Source organism: Sinohyriopsis cumingii, unplaced genomic scaffold (assembly GCF_028554795.1).
Source record: "Sinohyriopsis cumingii isolate HCF-2022 unplaced genomic scaffold, ASM2855479v2 utg001342l, whole genome shotgun sequence".
Taxonomy (NCBI): Eukaryota; Metazoa; Mollusca; class Bivalvia; order Unionida; family Unionidae; genus Sinohyriopsis; species Sinohyriopsis cumingii.
This window is the reverse complement of record NW_028315986.1, coordinates 463,435-480,263: the sequence shown is the minus strand read 5'-3', so window position 1 is coordinate 480,263 and position 16,829 is coordinate 463,435. Positions and strand designations below refer to the sequence as shown.

Below are 16,829 nucleotides of genomic sequence, written 5' to 3'. Positions count from 1 at the left end.
ACACAATAACGGTTTTACAGCTCATGTAGGTTTGATCAAGTCACGTTTACTGTTATACAATGGACATTGTGTCAACACTTACCCCACTTCCAATATATTAAAGTAATGAATTAGTAATCAATCAACTCATCAAAGACATATTTATTGTTTTTCTTCATGTATTGAACCCATTGTGCACCCAGTGTATAATAATAGTATATTGTCCGCTTTCTCGATCTTTCAGGGAACGAATAATATGGGTGGACAGATCAGAAGTGCTGTGGGTGTTTCAAGTGACAGTGGCCATCATCAGCCTTCTTGAGACATGTCTAGTGCAGTATCTTAGTTATAAGGTAGGTATGGAGTTCATACCCTATTAGGTGAGAACATTAAATGTTTTCACTTTTTAAAAAGATTCATTGTTGATGGACTGTAAAGGTATATATGTTGCCCCGAAACCTCTAACAGCCTAAGATATAACGGTATCCTAATAAATATTTGCTCTAAGTTTTAAATTCTACAAAATCTGTTTTAGTTCGTATTACTTTCAGCTAAAATGTATCCACTGAAGCCCACTGTGTAAGGGGGTTTGCAGCTTGCGAAGTATGTTTTGCTCTTTTTTAAGCCACTTGCAAATTGGAAAGAAGCTTTCTAATGCTGCGATTCTAGATAATAACATATGTAACAGAAAGTAGTAAAACCACCAGTTTAAGTACAACCAACAAGTTATGTATTTCTCTGCAACAGAAGGTGACATTTCGTCAGTCACATTTTTGTAAATTAATCCCAAATAACCCTAAATGTCCTATAACAAATCCATAAAAAGATATCATGTTCAGAGTGCATTCCAGTAGCCTTACATGTAATGAATTAAACAATGATGCAATACAGATTGTCTTTGAATGTGTTCACAAACGTCAATAGTAGTGTGTATAAATCTATAAGATGCATGAATACTTTTATAGTTACAAAGAGTATTTAAAATAAATAATTTCTCTCGAATTATATCTGAACACAACTGTAAACTCGACCACAAATGGACTCCAGAGACTGATCTAAGATAAGAATGAATTACATGTTGATAAACTTCCTTTCTATTTACTTTTCACTTAACCTAAATATGAATAATTCCCATGGAAACGTCCAATCTAATTATCAACAAGACTGTGCCAAGAAAGTTCCAAACTAAACATTTATATTGGCTAATAACCGTTATCTTAAAGTAGAAACCTACAATCATGAACAAAATTTAAACACATAATGTTGATATACATAACACCTCTCCTCAAAAAGGAAACGAAATATTTATATGTCAAATACGCATATGAAACATTAATAATTAAAATTACAATGGATGTTTTATGAACGAGACACATTTTACATATGCAACATATGCACAAAATGAAGCCATAAGTATTTCTTTACAGGTAAGAGTTCATTTGAAATCATACTATCAACAAGCCCATTTAATCTATGTTGTGGTGTTCCACAGGGGCCTGTTCTGGGGCCTGTTCTGTTCATTCTATATACTCAACCGCTCTCAAGTGTCATATATCACCCTCCAGTGGCTCATCAGCGGTACTCTGATGACACCCAAATATGCAAATCTAGCCACCCAACGTCAATTGATACTACCATCCAAGGTGTAGAGAGGTCCATTTCTGATGTGAAATCATGGATGACATGTAAAAAGCTGCAGATGAATGATGATAAAACTGAGGCTTTTCTGATCGCAACACAAAGGCGTTCTCATTCACATCCTTTACCTCAAACAATAAATATAAAAAACATCAACATTAAATTTACACAGTCATTACGAAACCTATGTGTTACTCGCGACAGTAGTCTCACACTGCACCAACATGTCATGAACATAAGCAAGGCTACGTATCTAGAGTTGAGACGCATCAGCTCCATTCGCAGATATCTTTAAGTTGATGCTACTAAAACACTTGTGTGTTCATTAGTACTTTCAAGACTGGACTATTGTAACTCAGTTCTGTCTGATTCGTCTCAGTATCCACTCCAGAAACTTCAAAATGTTCAAAACACAGCTGCTTGGGTCATCATTTGAGTACAATGCTCAACACACACCTCCCCCTACTATGTACCCTACAATGGCTAGCCATTCGACCCTGAATCAAATACAAAATTTTTTCTCTGTGCTACGTTTCACTGACGGACATCAGTCCAGCATAACTATCCGACCTCACCCATGTGTACACACCAGCAAGATACTTACGCTCCTATTCTGCCAATCGTATACTCAATATTCCCAATACGAAAACGAAGTCATATGGACAAATTCCGTTTGCATACCAGGACCCAGCAATGTGGAACGAATTGTCCTCTGAACTTAGACACAAAGACACAGTGATCCCATTCAAGAGTTCTCCTAAAACTCGCCTATATCGACTGCAATAACAAATTTAAAGACCTAATGTCTCCTACCTAATATTTTCAGCATGTTTTTGTTTTCTAATTTCGTGGTTTTTGTCTATTGTAATCATATCATTATATATGTATTTTATGTTATAGGTGTTTAATATTGTAAAGCGCTAAAACTGCTAAAGGTTAGGCACTAAACAAAGTCCTCATTATTAGTATTATTTCCACTGATTTTTCGAATGTCAGTGTATATTTTTGGCAGCATTCCACCTCATTAGTCTTTGATGTTCGTTTTACCTTTTGTTAATGAAAGTAAGGTGATTGTGATCACTGAATATAACAAGCAAAGAAAACGATGACCTAATATAAACTACGAAATGCTGCAAATCCAAAACCAAAGCTTAACATTGTTTCTCAGTTGTTGAATACTTTTAGGCATAACACTTCCTTCCTTTTCTCATTCTCTTTGTATTTCCATCTTTTTTTTTATTTGCGTTTTCCTATTTTCTCTTTCTTTCACGTTCTTCTTTTTCTGCAACTGCATTTGCATTCATCTCTCTCTGTCCACTTTCTGCAACCGTAGTTCTCTTGTTTCTTTCTGCAACTGCATTTACAGTTTTGTTGTATCTTTTTCTTCATTTCGCAACTGCCTTTTTATTTCTGTTTTTTGTTGCAGTTGCTTCTGCATTTGTTTCTCTCTTTCCTCTTTTTGAAGCCGATGCTTTAACTCTTTTTGCATATAACATTTTATTTTCGTTCATATTACTCTCAGTTTGGAGCCATATAGAGGCTTACTGGTCAAACCCAAATTATTTTTATACAAAGAGATTGGTTTCCACCAAATACTGGACCAAAATATTTAGTATCATATAGTCTGGCAATCTGTCATTGTTACACTATATACTATATACTTATGTGTATGCTTACTGGTGCGAGTGTAAGATGTTCCATATCTTTTGACGAATCACCATGAAATGTGACAGATGTTAATGAGATGAGATCAATATGTGTGTATCGTCCGAATCTCTAGTCATGTCGGGGCGGTCATGACATGCTGTACCTCGGTATCGTCTTGCTATTTTTTTAACTTAAGACTTCATCAATATAGATCTGGGATTCTGCTTTTTGTATCTTGTTAGATATTTTAAGGGCAGAATATCGTATTCAGTCTAATGAAAATGCACTAAATATCTACTCATATATTCGTCGGATCCTGCTGCAAATGCCATTGGAAAAAGAACAGATAGAACTTGATTTGCGTTGTCTATTATCACTTGTTCAGGAGGAGAAACAACAACTCCACATCTGCCAGCGAACTATACTATGACAAATATGTGGTCTTGCTGTATGCTGTTCGGTGTAACTTGCACGCGTGTGTGTACGGCAAAAATGTAGAGTTTCATTCTTTTGTTCCACATGGGTGTCAGTTGTCCTAATGTATTCATTATAGAATGAACTGAATTCAGTGTACCCTTTGTCACCGCGAACAATGCATTCTGTAGTCTTTTATCTCGAATAATGGTACACTGTCTTCGCATAGGAAATCTGACTACTACTGATCATGTAAATTCAATTAGAAATATCTCCAATCTTGCACAATGTAGTGTCAGGATACCATCAGTGTGCTTATCGTTCAAAACAAGATGCAACAAATCACCAATCGATCGACTGTAATATGAACTTAAAACGTCCCGAATGCAATGCAGCATATGGTATTAAAGAATGTGATCAAATTTACGGCTAAAAGTATTATAATGCAGTAATTGGGATAAGTTGTTTTTGTCACCCGAATATTGGACCAAAATATGTTTATGATATAGTCTGTCAATCTGGAGCAGTTAATTCTTCTTCAAGGACTCTAACTCTTCCTGGGTAGGATTTAAAATAAAGTTCTCCAATTTAGATGGCATTGTAAAACCTTGTTGTTTCACTATAGAATAATCACATGTGTGAAAAAGTACCTGCTACTTTGAAAATTCCAAAATTAAGTGGTGAATTTTAATTTCAAACATATATTGAAGTTTTCTGAAATATTTTAGAGAAAGTCGTATGCCAGATGCGAGTCCACAATTTTCTAATAAGGCTAAATGATCTTAAACTCAGTAATAGAAGAGCGAAAACCACTAAGGTTTGGAAAATTTAAACAATAATTTCAAAAGAACCCAAAGTGAAAATTTAAAAAGATCTTACAGTATTTTGAATTAAATCGCAAATAGTCCTAACTGTTCTATCACCAGTACAAATGTGTAGAGTTCCAGTTGAATTCAAGCAGTGTTCTAATTATATTCCAATATTGAAAATGTCGATGTGCTTTTAGTCTTGAACATCTGTTGTGCCAATGACCTGGAATGTGGCGATATGTTAACAGTCTTTTGATGCACCATGAAAATATAATCAAAAATGTCATTGACAGAACTCACTATAATTCAAAATTAATGTTTCAGTCCAAGAATATTATCGAGCATTTTGAAATTCAGTGAATTATTTAAATAGATAATTGCAACCAAATTAAAACCGAAAACAATAATAAGACTGGCTCCCCTTCTATTGTTAAGTCAAGAAATAATATGTTTTCAAGCAAACATCATTGATTAAAAAACGAAGACACAGTAATGGATGTAGGTAAGTATCCATTATAAAACATTCAAAGTTGCGAACAAGTTTAGGAATCGATCTGAAATTTTATTATATTCACATAGAGAAATATTTGTTATGGATTATGCTATTTACAAATTAAATTTCTCGTCCTTTATATCATTACCTTGATTTAGGAGTGTACGGTCAAGTACAATATATGGATATACATAACATATACTCATCGTAAAAAGCCAATATACAATAAAAATTAAATATACATGACAACTGAATAAGTATAATGTACATATTGTCTCAAGCAGAGTATTTTGCATTTTCCAAACTGTCTAGGAGATTATTAGGTTTTTAATGTGTGCAGATGTGGAAATAGACTTCTTTCTTCAGTTTGAGAGAACAACCATGCAAATTTTATATCCTCTGTAAGAAATATATTTTATCCCTTTCTGTCTGAAATTATTCATTTAAATTTAACTGTGTTTGGCTTAATGAATCATTTTTATTCCTGTAGGTTTTGCTTATTAACTCCTATTCGTTCTGATACTTTTTTCCATATTGTCTGAAGATTTTAAAACGTTTAATCTAAAAAGCACGAACCAGCCCAAATATCATCTCTGTATAATCATCTTTACCCCGAAGTAATTTCAGCCATAAAAATTATTCCGCTTATATGTGGTTAGTGCACGTCACATTAGGGTAAATCCTAATGTAATTATCCCATTATGATCTCAATTACGTTGATAAGCTATTCACCTACGTTTACATAGCTGTGCCAGTACTTTCCTTTTTTAAAATTTTTTAAGTATAAAATAATGCCTTTATGAGTTTTAAACTCATATCCGTTTACAAAAAGGCCAAGCGGAATTACCAGGTCGGAATTACACTGATTTTGAAACTTTGGCAGAAACGTTTGTATCATATATGCTATGATTATACCACACGATATAATACATTTTTAAAAATCATGATTTCCAAATTATCAGTCCAAAATATAGTTAATTTGACATATATATTACCAGATTATTGGATAAATGTATCCATCCAAGGGTATTTGATGGCTAGTAGAAATTTTCCAGAATTCAACAATCCACCTTAAATACAAAATCGGTTACAAAATTAAATTTTAGCCCATGCGTTCTACAATTCTTATTCTTAAGTCATGGGTAACCCATATGTGTAGATTTTATGGATAACTATGGAGTAGTTCTAAAATATTTTTAAAAGTGTGCATTAGATCTATTATGCTAATATTAATGGCATGTATTTTAAATGTAACGATATTTGGTGATGGGTTTATCTTCATGCAAAGTGTTTTGAAGTGAATATTTGTAATTTGTTCAGCATGAATTTATCATTGGAGAATTATATGGCAAACACTGATGTAACATGTTGCTATGCTGCACATATTATGTTTTGCTGTTGTCCTCAGTGTTCAATGCATATTATACGTGTTGGAGTTTATTGTTAAATTCAGCAATATGCATTAATATACTACCGAAAAACTATCCGATCATGTTCTTGTAATTGGTGAAACTGCGTATAATATACAATTGTAGATAGCATCTACAAAACAAAAATACTGCAAAATTTTGAATGAATGAGCTGCAATAAATACCCATGTATGTGTTTACCTGTAATGCAGCAATTCTATCTGCTGTCAAGCCCAGTATTTCCTTTCTGGCTGGTTTGCTTATCTGGATGGCAATATATTGATCTATTTCAGGTAATCTAAGCAGATACTGAAAGAGTGAAAACGCACGAAAGATAATTTGTTTCTCCCAATTACCTCTGTTTCGTACATGTGGAAATCCTGTTTTGTTGTGTAAACTTTGATCATGAATTCAAAAAGCTGACAACATGATCCTTATACAAAAAATAAAAAAACATTAAATTTTCACCTTGACAAAGAAGCAACAACAACAGGAAGATTATCCCCATCAAATGCACGTTTAGTATCCTCACTTAGACATACCTAGATACCTCAGTAGAGCCCCCATATAATGCAGGTTACAGTAAATGAGCATGTACTCCATTAAGTGTGTTTGATTTACTTGTATTATTAATGATACATACCTGCTTTACTTTGTTTTGTTAGATGAAAACAAGTTTTGATTTACTTTGACAGAAATGAATACCCTATTTTGTAATTATGCATACAACATACTGCATTGTGAATGTATTTTACCTCCGTACCTCAAAAATTTCTTTCAGGGTGTTTAGGATGGTTACCTTGTTAAAATAGAGACAAGTTTTTGCTCAAAACATGCAACATCACATCCATATCTATATCCCATATTAAATAAACATAAAATACATAACATTTAAAGAATGTATATCTGATTTAAAAATAAAAATCAACTTTAATAAGTAGTTTTAGCGATAGGGAGGGACCTAGATCGGCAGAAGGAGAAGGTCTTGGCAGGAAAATGGCGGGCACCGATGTCAGTGGCAGGGAAGGGAAGTTGATGGCAGAAAACTACTTACGCCTGCGTAAGTACATTTATGGGTGGTGTGATGAGGTTGGGTCTCCTTTTTATTTTACACTGTAATGACAATGAGCAAAGCCCGGAAGGGCCAGTTGAATTGCCCCATAATGGTCACATGGGTTTCATTGGCCAATAATTTGGCAGGGCATGCAACTGCGCACAGTTACTTGAATTGTAATTAGCGTCGCTTTCAACTGAACTGCAGAGGAACAGAGACTCGATCCCGGTTTCAGTAACATATTTTGTGGGGAATTGTAAGTCCCACCTCCGCCCCTACACAGCCTCCCCCTTTGTTTTTTGTTTTTGTTTTTTTTCTTCAAAAAAATAATTACATGTATTTCTATGTTTGTGTGCATATGGATATGAATACTGCACATGTATGTGTATATATGTGTATGTGCATATGTGTGTATATATATATATATATATATATATATATATATATATATATATATATATATATATATATATATATACGTGTATCTCTCTCTCTCTATATATATATATATATTGGATTGTAGTGCATTCAATTTTTATGATGTGAATATGTGTATATATATATATATATATATATATATATATATATATATATATATATATATATATATATATATGCACACAAACTTAGAAATACATGTAAAACATTTTAAAAATAAAAACAACAACAAACAAACAAGAAAAAGGTGGGGGGAGGCTGTGTAGGGGCGCAGGTGGGACTTAAAATTCCCCACAAAATATGTTACTGAAACCATGATCGAGTCTCTGCTCCTTTGCAGTTCAGTTGAAAGCGACGCTAATTACAATTCAAGTAACTGTGCGCAGTTGCATGCCCTGCCAAATGATTGGCCAATGAAACCCATGTGAACATTATTGGGCAATTCAGTTGGCCTTTCTTGGCTTTGCTCACTGTCATTACAGAGTAAGGTAAAATGGAGACCCAACCTCATCACACCACCCATAAATGTACTTACGCAGACGTAAGTAGTTTTATGGTTAGGTGTTTGTTTATAGCCCGAGGGACAACAAGACTGAGGAGACAGATAATTAAATCAAGAATGATATTGCGAGGTGAGCGTTTTTAGAGTTAGGCATCAGGGAAGAAATAATAACATACTCCATGATTGTTGCTGCAGGCCACTTTTAGTGACTTCATATAGATTATACAGTGGTACCTCGGGTTACGAACTTAATTCATTCCAGAACTCGGTTCGTAACCCGAAACGTTCGTAACCCGAAACATTGAAATCAATGAAATAGAGACAATCCGTTTCAAGATGAAAGAATCGTTCTTTTTTGTTAACATCCGGTCGTTTACCTGACAAAACGCAAAGAATACGTGTACTTCACGTATTAAATAAAGAGAAAGAAAACAACCAAATAAATTAAATGTAAAATAAAAAAAGATTTAGTCCGTCTTTCTTACCAAGAAAACGATCATGGGAAATTTGTCACTTTGTTTGCTATTTTGAATCATTAGTTTCAGGAGTTTCTTGTCGCTGTTTCTTGGCAGCCAACTGGGAATCTTTCTGCACCAAGAAACTATCGAGGGAAATTTGTCGCTTCCTTTGCTGGAGAATCTTTCTGAAGTGGGCCATCGCGTTATCATTCATCAGGTATACTGCCCTGTTAGCAACAAGTTTGTTTGGATGATGGTTCACAGTGAAGTCTTCGACGTCTGCCTACTTGCTGCAAATTTCTTTAATCCTGGCAGTTGAAACGGTCACTGGCTCCTCATCATCGGACGACTGCTCCTCCTTTAATGTCTTTAGCTGTTCATTCTGAAGACCCACAAGCTCATCTGTAGTGAGGTCTCCACTGTGGTCCTCAATCAGCTCCTCCAAGTCGTTGCCATCGACTTCCAGGCCCATTTTTTTGCCCAAAGACACAATCTCATCCACTACAGCTGTTGCGTCTGCCTCTAATCCTTCAAACTCTTCTCTCTCTGGTACACACGATGGCCAAACTTTCTTCCAGGCAGACTTCAAGGTACGGGTGGAGACATCATTCCAGGCCTTGTCAATGAGGTTGATGCAGTGGAGGATGTTGAAGTGGTCTTTCCAGTAATCTCTCAGAGTCAATTCGGTGTCATTAGTGATCTGAAAACACCTTGAGAAGAGCTCCTTTGTGTACAGTTTCTTGAAGTTGGAGATCACTTGCTGGTCCATGGATTGAAGCAGAGGAGTGGTGTTGGGAGGCAGAAATTTGACCTTGATGAAGTCATACTCCATGTCCAAGTCCTGTATATAGAAATAAAACATAATTCAAGTAAAAAGATATACAAATGTATATCAGAGTTACTGCTATGATGGCATAGCTTCTCTATGCACACTTCATACATTCTTTAGCCTAACTTTACATACATAATGAAGCTCAAGTGCTTGAAATTTTGGGCTCCGACCGCCACCACACAGACAGGGCCCGCCACTTCTAGCGCTCTCTGTGTAGCCCAAAATGGAAAAAAAGAGGGGAGGGGAGGGTAATACCTGCAGCAATCAACCATGGAAGGAAAATCAAGCATTATAAGATAATATAAGAATTCTAACATTCAGACTACATAGTCCTTACATCTAAATTAAGATATAAAGTAAAAACATTGTAAACATAAAAGAACATATATCATATGTACAAGTATACAGATAATGCCGAATTGTGCACCCCATATCGCGAAAAGGGTGTATTACTTGTCACATAACGCCACTGGAAGAATGTTTTGCAAGATGGTCACACCTTCAATGAACCCATGTGAAGTGAAATGCTCTACAATGAACCCATATGAAGAGCAGTGTCCGTATGACGTGGACGCCTGTATCGGTCTGTGCACCCACTAGACAAGTATACAGATAATGCCGAATTGTGCACCCTATATCGCGAAAAGGGTGTATTACATGTCGCATAACGTCACTAGAAGAACGTTTTTCCAAGATGGTCACCTTCAATGAACCCATGTGAAGTGAAATGCTCTTCAATGAACCCATATGAAGAGCAGTGCCTGTATGATGTGGACGACTGTAGCGGTCTGTACACCGACGAGACCTGGAAGAAGAATTGGAAAGCAGAACACGGCAGGAGGAAGTGATATGATGACATGTACAACAACGTAAGTCCATGCATCTAAATTAACATATAAAAGTAAAAACATAAAAGGACACATATTTCATACGTATAAGTATACAAATAATGCCTAATTGTGCACACCACATCGCGAAAAGGGTGTATTACATGTAGCAGAACGCCACTGGAAGAATATTTATGCAACATGGTCACCTTCAGTGAACCCATGTGAAGTGAAATACTCTTCAATGGACCCATATGAAGAGTGCCCGTATGATGTGGACGACTATAGCAGTCTGTACACACCCATGAAAACCTAGAAGAAGAATTGGAAACAGAACACGGCAGTAGGAAATGATAGGATGACGTGTACCCCAACGGAAGTCAGCACTAAATTACAGACTGGAAATTCTATCGCTCAGGCGTATATATTTCTTACAGGCATCGGACCTCCACCGACCCAAGACCCGAATAAGACTGTCTAAGAGACCCTGCTTAGCACCCTCTGTGGCCGCCCCTATCCTAAAACTATGAGTTTTTAATAATTGAGGGTTAAAACCGCATTCCAGGAGCGCTGTGCGTAGGGCTTGGTTGAACTATTGCCTAGTTATGGGCAACCCCCGATATGTAAGGAAGAGTGGTCCAGCCTGACAACCCCGCAGTTGTAAATAATGGCGCAGCACGTGGACATGGCACTGGTCTTGCACATTTTGGGGCACGACAGTTAAGCGCAAAATGTACCATTGGAGTGTTTATAATGTGTAAACTGGACAACTAAAACATCGTCATTGATCCGAACCTGAGAGAAATGAAGCAAGTTTGGAATGCTGCAACCAGGCTGTCTAACGGTCATTTCCCCGCAGAAAATAATGAAATGCAAGAAGAAACATAGACTTAAATAAAGCCGCACAAAAACATTCTCGGCAGGAATAGAACGAGTTTATGTAGCATGCGTTTATCAATTAGTAGTCTGGCATCTGTGTGCGCTAAATGATTATGAAGCGCTTGCAGTGGTTTTTGAACAAGAAAGGAATTGGTTGGATCAGGAATATTTCTTAGTTTGTGCACATAGCCAATAGCCGAGACATATGTATATAGGGTTGATGGTGCATAGTGTTTGTCAAAATGATGCGAGATAAAAAAAATAATAAAACAATTGGTACGTGAAGCCGGGATTGCTGTGGAGGTTTAAAGCTGTTGAAAAAGCGATGCAATGTTTCCAAGTGTGCCTGTAAGATTCTACCGAAGATGGAGAAAGAGCACTTTGTACTAACATGGACAGTATCACTCCCAGTCTGTTAATGTCGGTAGTTCCGGGACCTGTTCTTGGATTTCCTCTGCATAAGGTGAGAGCTGCAGAAATCTGTGCACATATCAGTGTATCTCCCACCAATGCTGACGTTGCCATCTCTATTTCCTGGTCCACCACCTCATGATTCCGCTGCTGTGACATAGATTCCGCAGGTGATGGATTAGCAGCTGGTTGATGTTTCGGTTGCAGGGTGCTAAAAATGTGTTCAGTTACCTATCTTGTTATGGTTTTTTATCGCCTTAGCATCAAGGTATGAAGAAGTGCCTGAAGCTGGAGCTGAGGAAGTTCTTCTATGATTGACATTCCCGGTATCCACCACCCGTTGTACCCCCTTTGAAGCTTTTCGTCGCGGAGGCGCTCTTTTTCGTGCATTATTCATAGTCTACCACCATCTGTACCCCCTTGGAGGCTTTTCTCTGTGGAGCCATTCTAAAAATAAAAAGGGAAGCAGCAAGCAGTATTTCCGTATTGTTTGAGCAGGAATGAAGTTGTTGCATGGTGTACAAATGACATAATTCATGTTAACTAACACCCTAACTAACTGCTGTCAACACGACCAACTAGATACGAGTTAGGAGACACACCATATACGTAGACTTTGTAGCACTGAGATTGAAGTCAGTTGCCAAAATTTAGAACTGAATCACCCAGTACATGCAAGTGGAAAGAGATGAATATTGATAAGATGCAGATGGAACGAGTCAAGTGGTCAGGAGCGACTTGATAACTGACAGAGTCAAGGAGAAGGACCCTCTTGGTAACAAGTAACCTTAACATGTATAGTTGAGGTGGTTGACTCAAGTGATCTCTGATTAACTTGATAACTGATAGAATGAATCGGAATTATCTACTTCATAACTGGTAATAAAAGATTCAAGTGATCTATGATCCATTTGATAACTTGTTGAGTCAAGTGGAAGTATCCACTTGAAAACTGTTAATAATAGAGTCAAGTGATCTATGATCCATTGATAACTTGTAATAATAGGTAGAATCAAGTGGAAGTATCCACTTGATAACTTGTAATAATAGGTAGAGTGAAGTGGAAGTATCCACTTGATAACTTGTAATAATAGGTAGAATCAAGTGGAAGTATCCACTTGATAACTTGTAAGAATAGAGGCAAGTGAAATATGATCTCCTTGGTAATTGGTAGAGTCAGTTGGAAGTATCCACTTGATAACTTGGAATAATAGACAGGTGATCTATGATTCATTTGATATCTGGTAGAGTCAGGTGGAAGTATCCACTTGATGACTTGTAATAATAGGTAGAGTCAAGTGGAAGTATCCACTTGATAACTTGTAACAATAGGTATAGTCAAGTAGAAGTATCCACTTGATAACTTGGAATAATAGACAGGTGATCTATGATTCATTTGATAACTGGTAGAGTCAAGTGGAAGAATTTACTTGATAACTTGTAATAATAGATAGAGTCAAGTGGAAGTATCCACTTGATAACTTGTAACAATAGGTAGAGTCAAATGGAAGTATCCACTTGATAACTTGTAACAATAGGTATAGTCAAGTAGAAGTATCCACTTGATAACTTGTAACAGTAGGTAGAGTCAAGTGGAAGTATCCACTTGATAATTGGTAGAGTCAGGTGGAAGTATCCACTTGATGACTTGTAATAATAGCACGTAGAGTCTTTGTAGAGCACAAACTCAAGAAAGGAATAGTCAAGTGATATACAATGAACTTGAAAACTGCTAGAGTCATCCGGACCGACCTGATAACTCGAACTAACAGCAAGCAGAATTGAATTTGCAGGCAAAGTCGAAAATATATAGAATCAATCGTTAGATAAACTTGTCGACTTTTAATTCCAGTATGCAGAGTGTTGCTAATGTATGTGCTGTAGAACTGAAAAGCCAATGGTTTAACGATATTGATTATTTTCTTGCCAAACTAAAGGAATGATGCTTTAGAAATGTATACATGATGTTGGCACTGTTTAAGGACAAGCTAGAAAACGTACTGTAACGTTGTATTTATATGTAATGTGTTAATATAGGGTAAACTAATGTGGAAAACGGATTAAAAATGCAAGGATATTTAAGGAAGAGAAACAAATACGGAAAATAAATATATATGTAGTGAGAACTCCCTGGCTTAAATCTTCTAATCTAACTTACGCATTGTTTTAAATGTGTGTGTGTGTGTGTGTGTGTGCAAGCAGCCATGATTGCACCCGTAAGTGATTTGTATAAATACCATGGCCTTTTGTCTGACAAGTGCAAGACGTCTGCCCGGAATTTATCCCTGCAATCCTTGCTTTCACGGTAAAAGGAATATTACCATTGTGTTCCCAGAATGTCATGTTTGGATAGGAAGTGACTTCCGCCCGCAGAATTCCATTTACCGATCGTGCTAACATTTGATATAAGAGAACTTTAATAATACGCACTCTTTACAAATTGCTTCAAAATGTACTTAAGCCAGAGTTAATAGCAGAAGACATACTGTACATATATGATTGATTTATCTTGTGTCTGTCCATGTGTAATGGTCTCGGATACTTTGCTATACACGTAATAGTCCTACAACAGTAATCAGGGAGATTTTTTCATCATTTCAGATGTTTTTCGCAAATCCATTCCTGTTAAAGAAAAACTGCTTGATTATCTTCAGGGGTATTTCAACAATTTTCACCGTTACAGTACCATTATTTGGACAGTGTTAATTACATCATATTCAAGGTTTGGTAACACTGGTCAACAGTGAAATCATTACTGACTTGAAAAGGCCCTAATCTGTAGTATTTTGGTGTGCCGAACACGAATATAACCGTGAAAAATTTGTATTGGCTCTCGTTTTGAAGATATTCATATACCTCATTTTCTATGTTTCACTGTGTAAATTTCTCCAGTAGGACTGCAGCAACATCCGGAATAATGATGTAACATTGCATAATACCATCATGCTCACATCATCCACAGTTGATTGCATCATTTTCTGATGCAATGCAATACTAATGCCATGCGGCTGCTGAAGTAAGTTGACGTCCGCAGTGTACTATACATGTGTAGGCCTATTATACTAATGCCAGGCGGCTGCTGAAGCTGACGTAAGCAGTGTACTATATAAAGCCCAATCAGATAGGTTCAGCATTTAAAATATTTTAGACGTTGTGCGAGACAGTTCAAGCTACTGTTACATAAAACTTATTATTTTATCCATTTACGTACAATAAAGAACAGTAATGCCTCGAAAGTGTGTTAATACCGCGGACAATTTTTGCTATATTTGTGGGGAAGTGACATTTGCCAACCAGAAGAAAAGTATCAATTCTCAAGTGAAGAAGGCATATCATCTTTACTTCGGATGCAAGGTTGGTGACCAAGACAAGCCTTGGGCTCCGCATATATGCTGTGCTACATGTACAACACAGCTTTCACAGTGGTTGAATTGCAAAAGGTCATCAATGCCGTTTGCAGTCCCAATGGTGTGGAGAGAGCCAAGCAACCACCTAAATGACTGTTACTTCTGCTTGGTTCCTCCTCTTTCCGGCGGAATAACGAAGCGAAAGAAGTCGAGAATAGTCTACCCAAACATTCTGTCTGCATTGAGACCAGTTCCACATGGTGAGGGACTTCCTATTCCAGAACCTCCAGCAGAATATTCTCTTGATTCATCTGACGAAGACAAAGGTGAGTCGACCTGTTCTTCTCCTGGTCCATCAGCATGCAGTGATCCAGATTTTCACTGTGGTGCATCATCAACCCCACACAGAATAACACAGGAAGAACTAAATGACCTGATTCGTGATTTGGACTTATCAAAGAACAAGGCAGAATTTCTAGGATCAAGACTCCAACAATGGAATCTTCTAGAAGAAGATGTCACAATTACTGCATATCGAAAGCGCCACCAGCAATTGGAGCCTTTCTTCAGAAAGGAAAGTAATCTGATATTCTGTTCCGATATTGAGGGCCTCATGAATGCTTTAAAAATCACTCATGACCCACAAGAATGGAGACTATTTGTGGACTCTTCGAAACTGAGTCTCAAGGCTGTGCTTTTGCACAATGGAAACATTCTTCCATCTATTCCAGTAGCGTATGCTGTCCACATGAAAGAGACATACGATAACTTAAGGCAGCTACTGAATTCCATTGAGTATAACAAGTACAGCTGGCACCTCTGTGGTGATTTGAAGGTAGTTGCCCTTTTAATGGGACTGCAGCAAGGATATACAAAATACATGTGTTTCTTATGCGAGTGGGATAGCCGAGCAAGGGAAATGCACTACATGAGGAAGGAATGGACTCACAGGCAGAATGTAGCCATTGGAGAGAAGAATATCCAACACCCAGCTCTGGTTGAGGCTCAGAAAATCTTGCTACCACCCCTTCACATCAAACTAGGTTTGATGAAGAACTTCGTGAAAGCCATTGACCGGACTTTGCCAGCATTCAGATACCTGCATGAAAAATTCCCTCGACTCAGCGAAGCAAAGATTAAAGAGGGAGTTTTTGTGGGTCCTCAGATTCGAGAGCTTTTCAAAGATGACCGGTTCAACAACTTGCTGGAAGGTGACGCGAAACAAGCATGGAATGCTTTTCGCCTAGTTTCTACAAACTTCCTCGGAAATGTTAGGGCAGAAAACTATAAGGAACTAGTAGAAGACATGTTGATGAAGTATAAGAAACTTGGCTGCAATATGTCTCTAAAGATTCACTTCCTTCATTCCCATTTGGATTTCTTTCCTAGCAACTGTGGTATTGTTAGTGATGAACACGGCGAACGTTTTCATCAAGATATCGCAACAATGGAACAAAGATACCAGGGAAAATGGTCCACTACAATGCTGGCTGACTACTGCTGGACACTCCTCAGAGATGCTCCCGAACAGCTGTACAAGAGACAGGCGAAGAAATCTAAGATGTAGTCAATGACTTGATTTTTTATAGGTAGGCTATTACAGTTGACCTTTTACTATTGGAATGCATTTCGTTATGTAAACATTAATTTCTTGCAGATTACAAAAAAACTAGAGCCAATTTTGCAATTTGA

At 37.0% G+C, this 16,829-nt stretch overlaps 1 protein-coding gene across 1 annotated transcript in view; it reads left to right on the top strand.

The window, feature by feature from the left end:
• Positions 1-223: 223 nt before the first annotated feature.
• LOC149772607 (potassium channel subfamily T member 1-like) overlaps positions 224-16,829 on the top strand; it is a gene marked incomplete at its 5' end in the record, with an annotated part of 115,569 nt that continues 98,963 nt past the window's right edge. The window contains one exon of the mRNA XM_089947587.1: positions 224-332. Coding sequence (XP_089803713.1) covers positions 224-332 — 109 coding nt within the window. The remainder of the gene's footprint in view (positions 333-16,829) is intronic.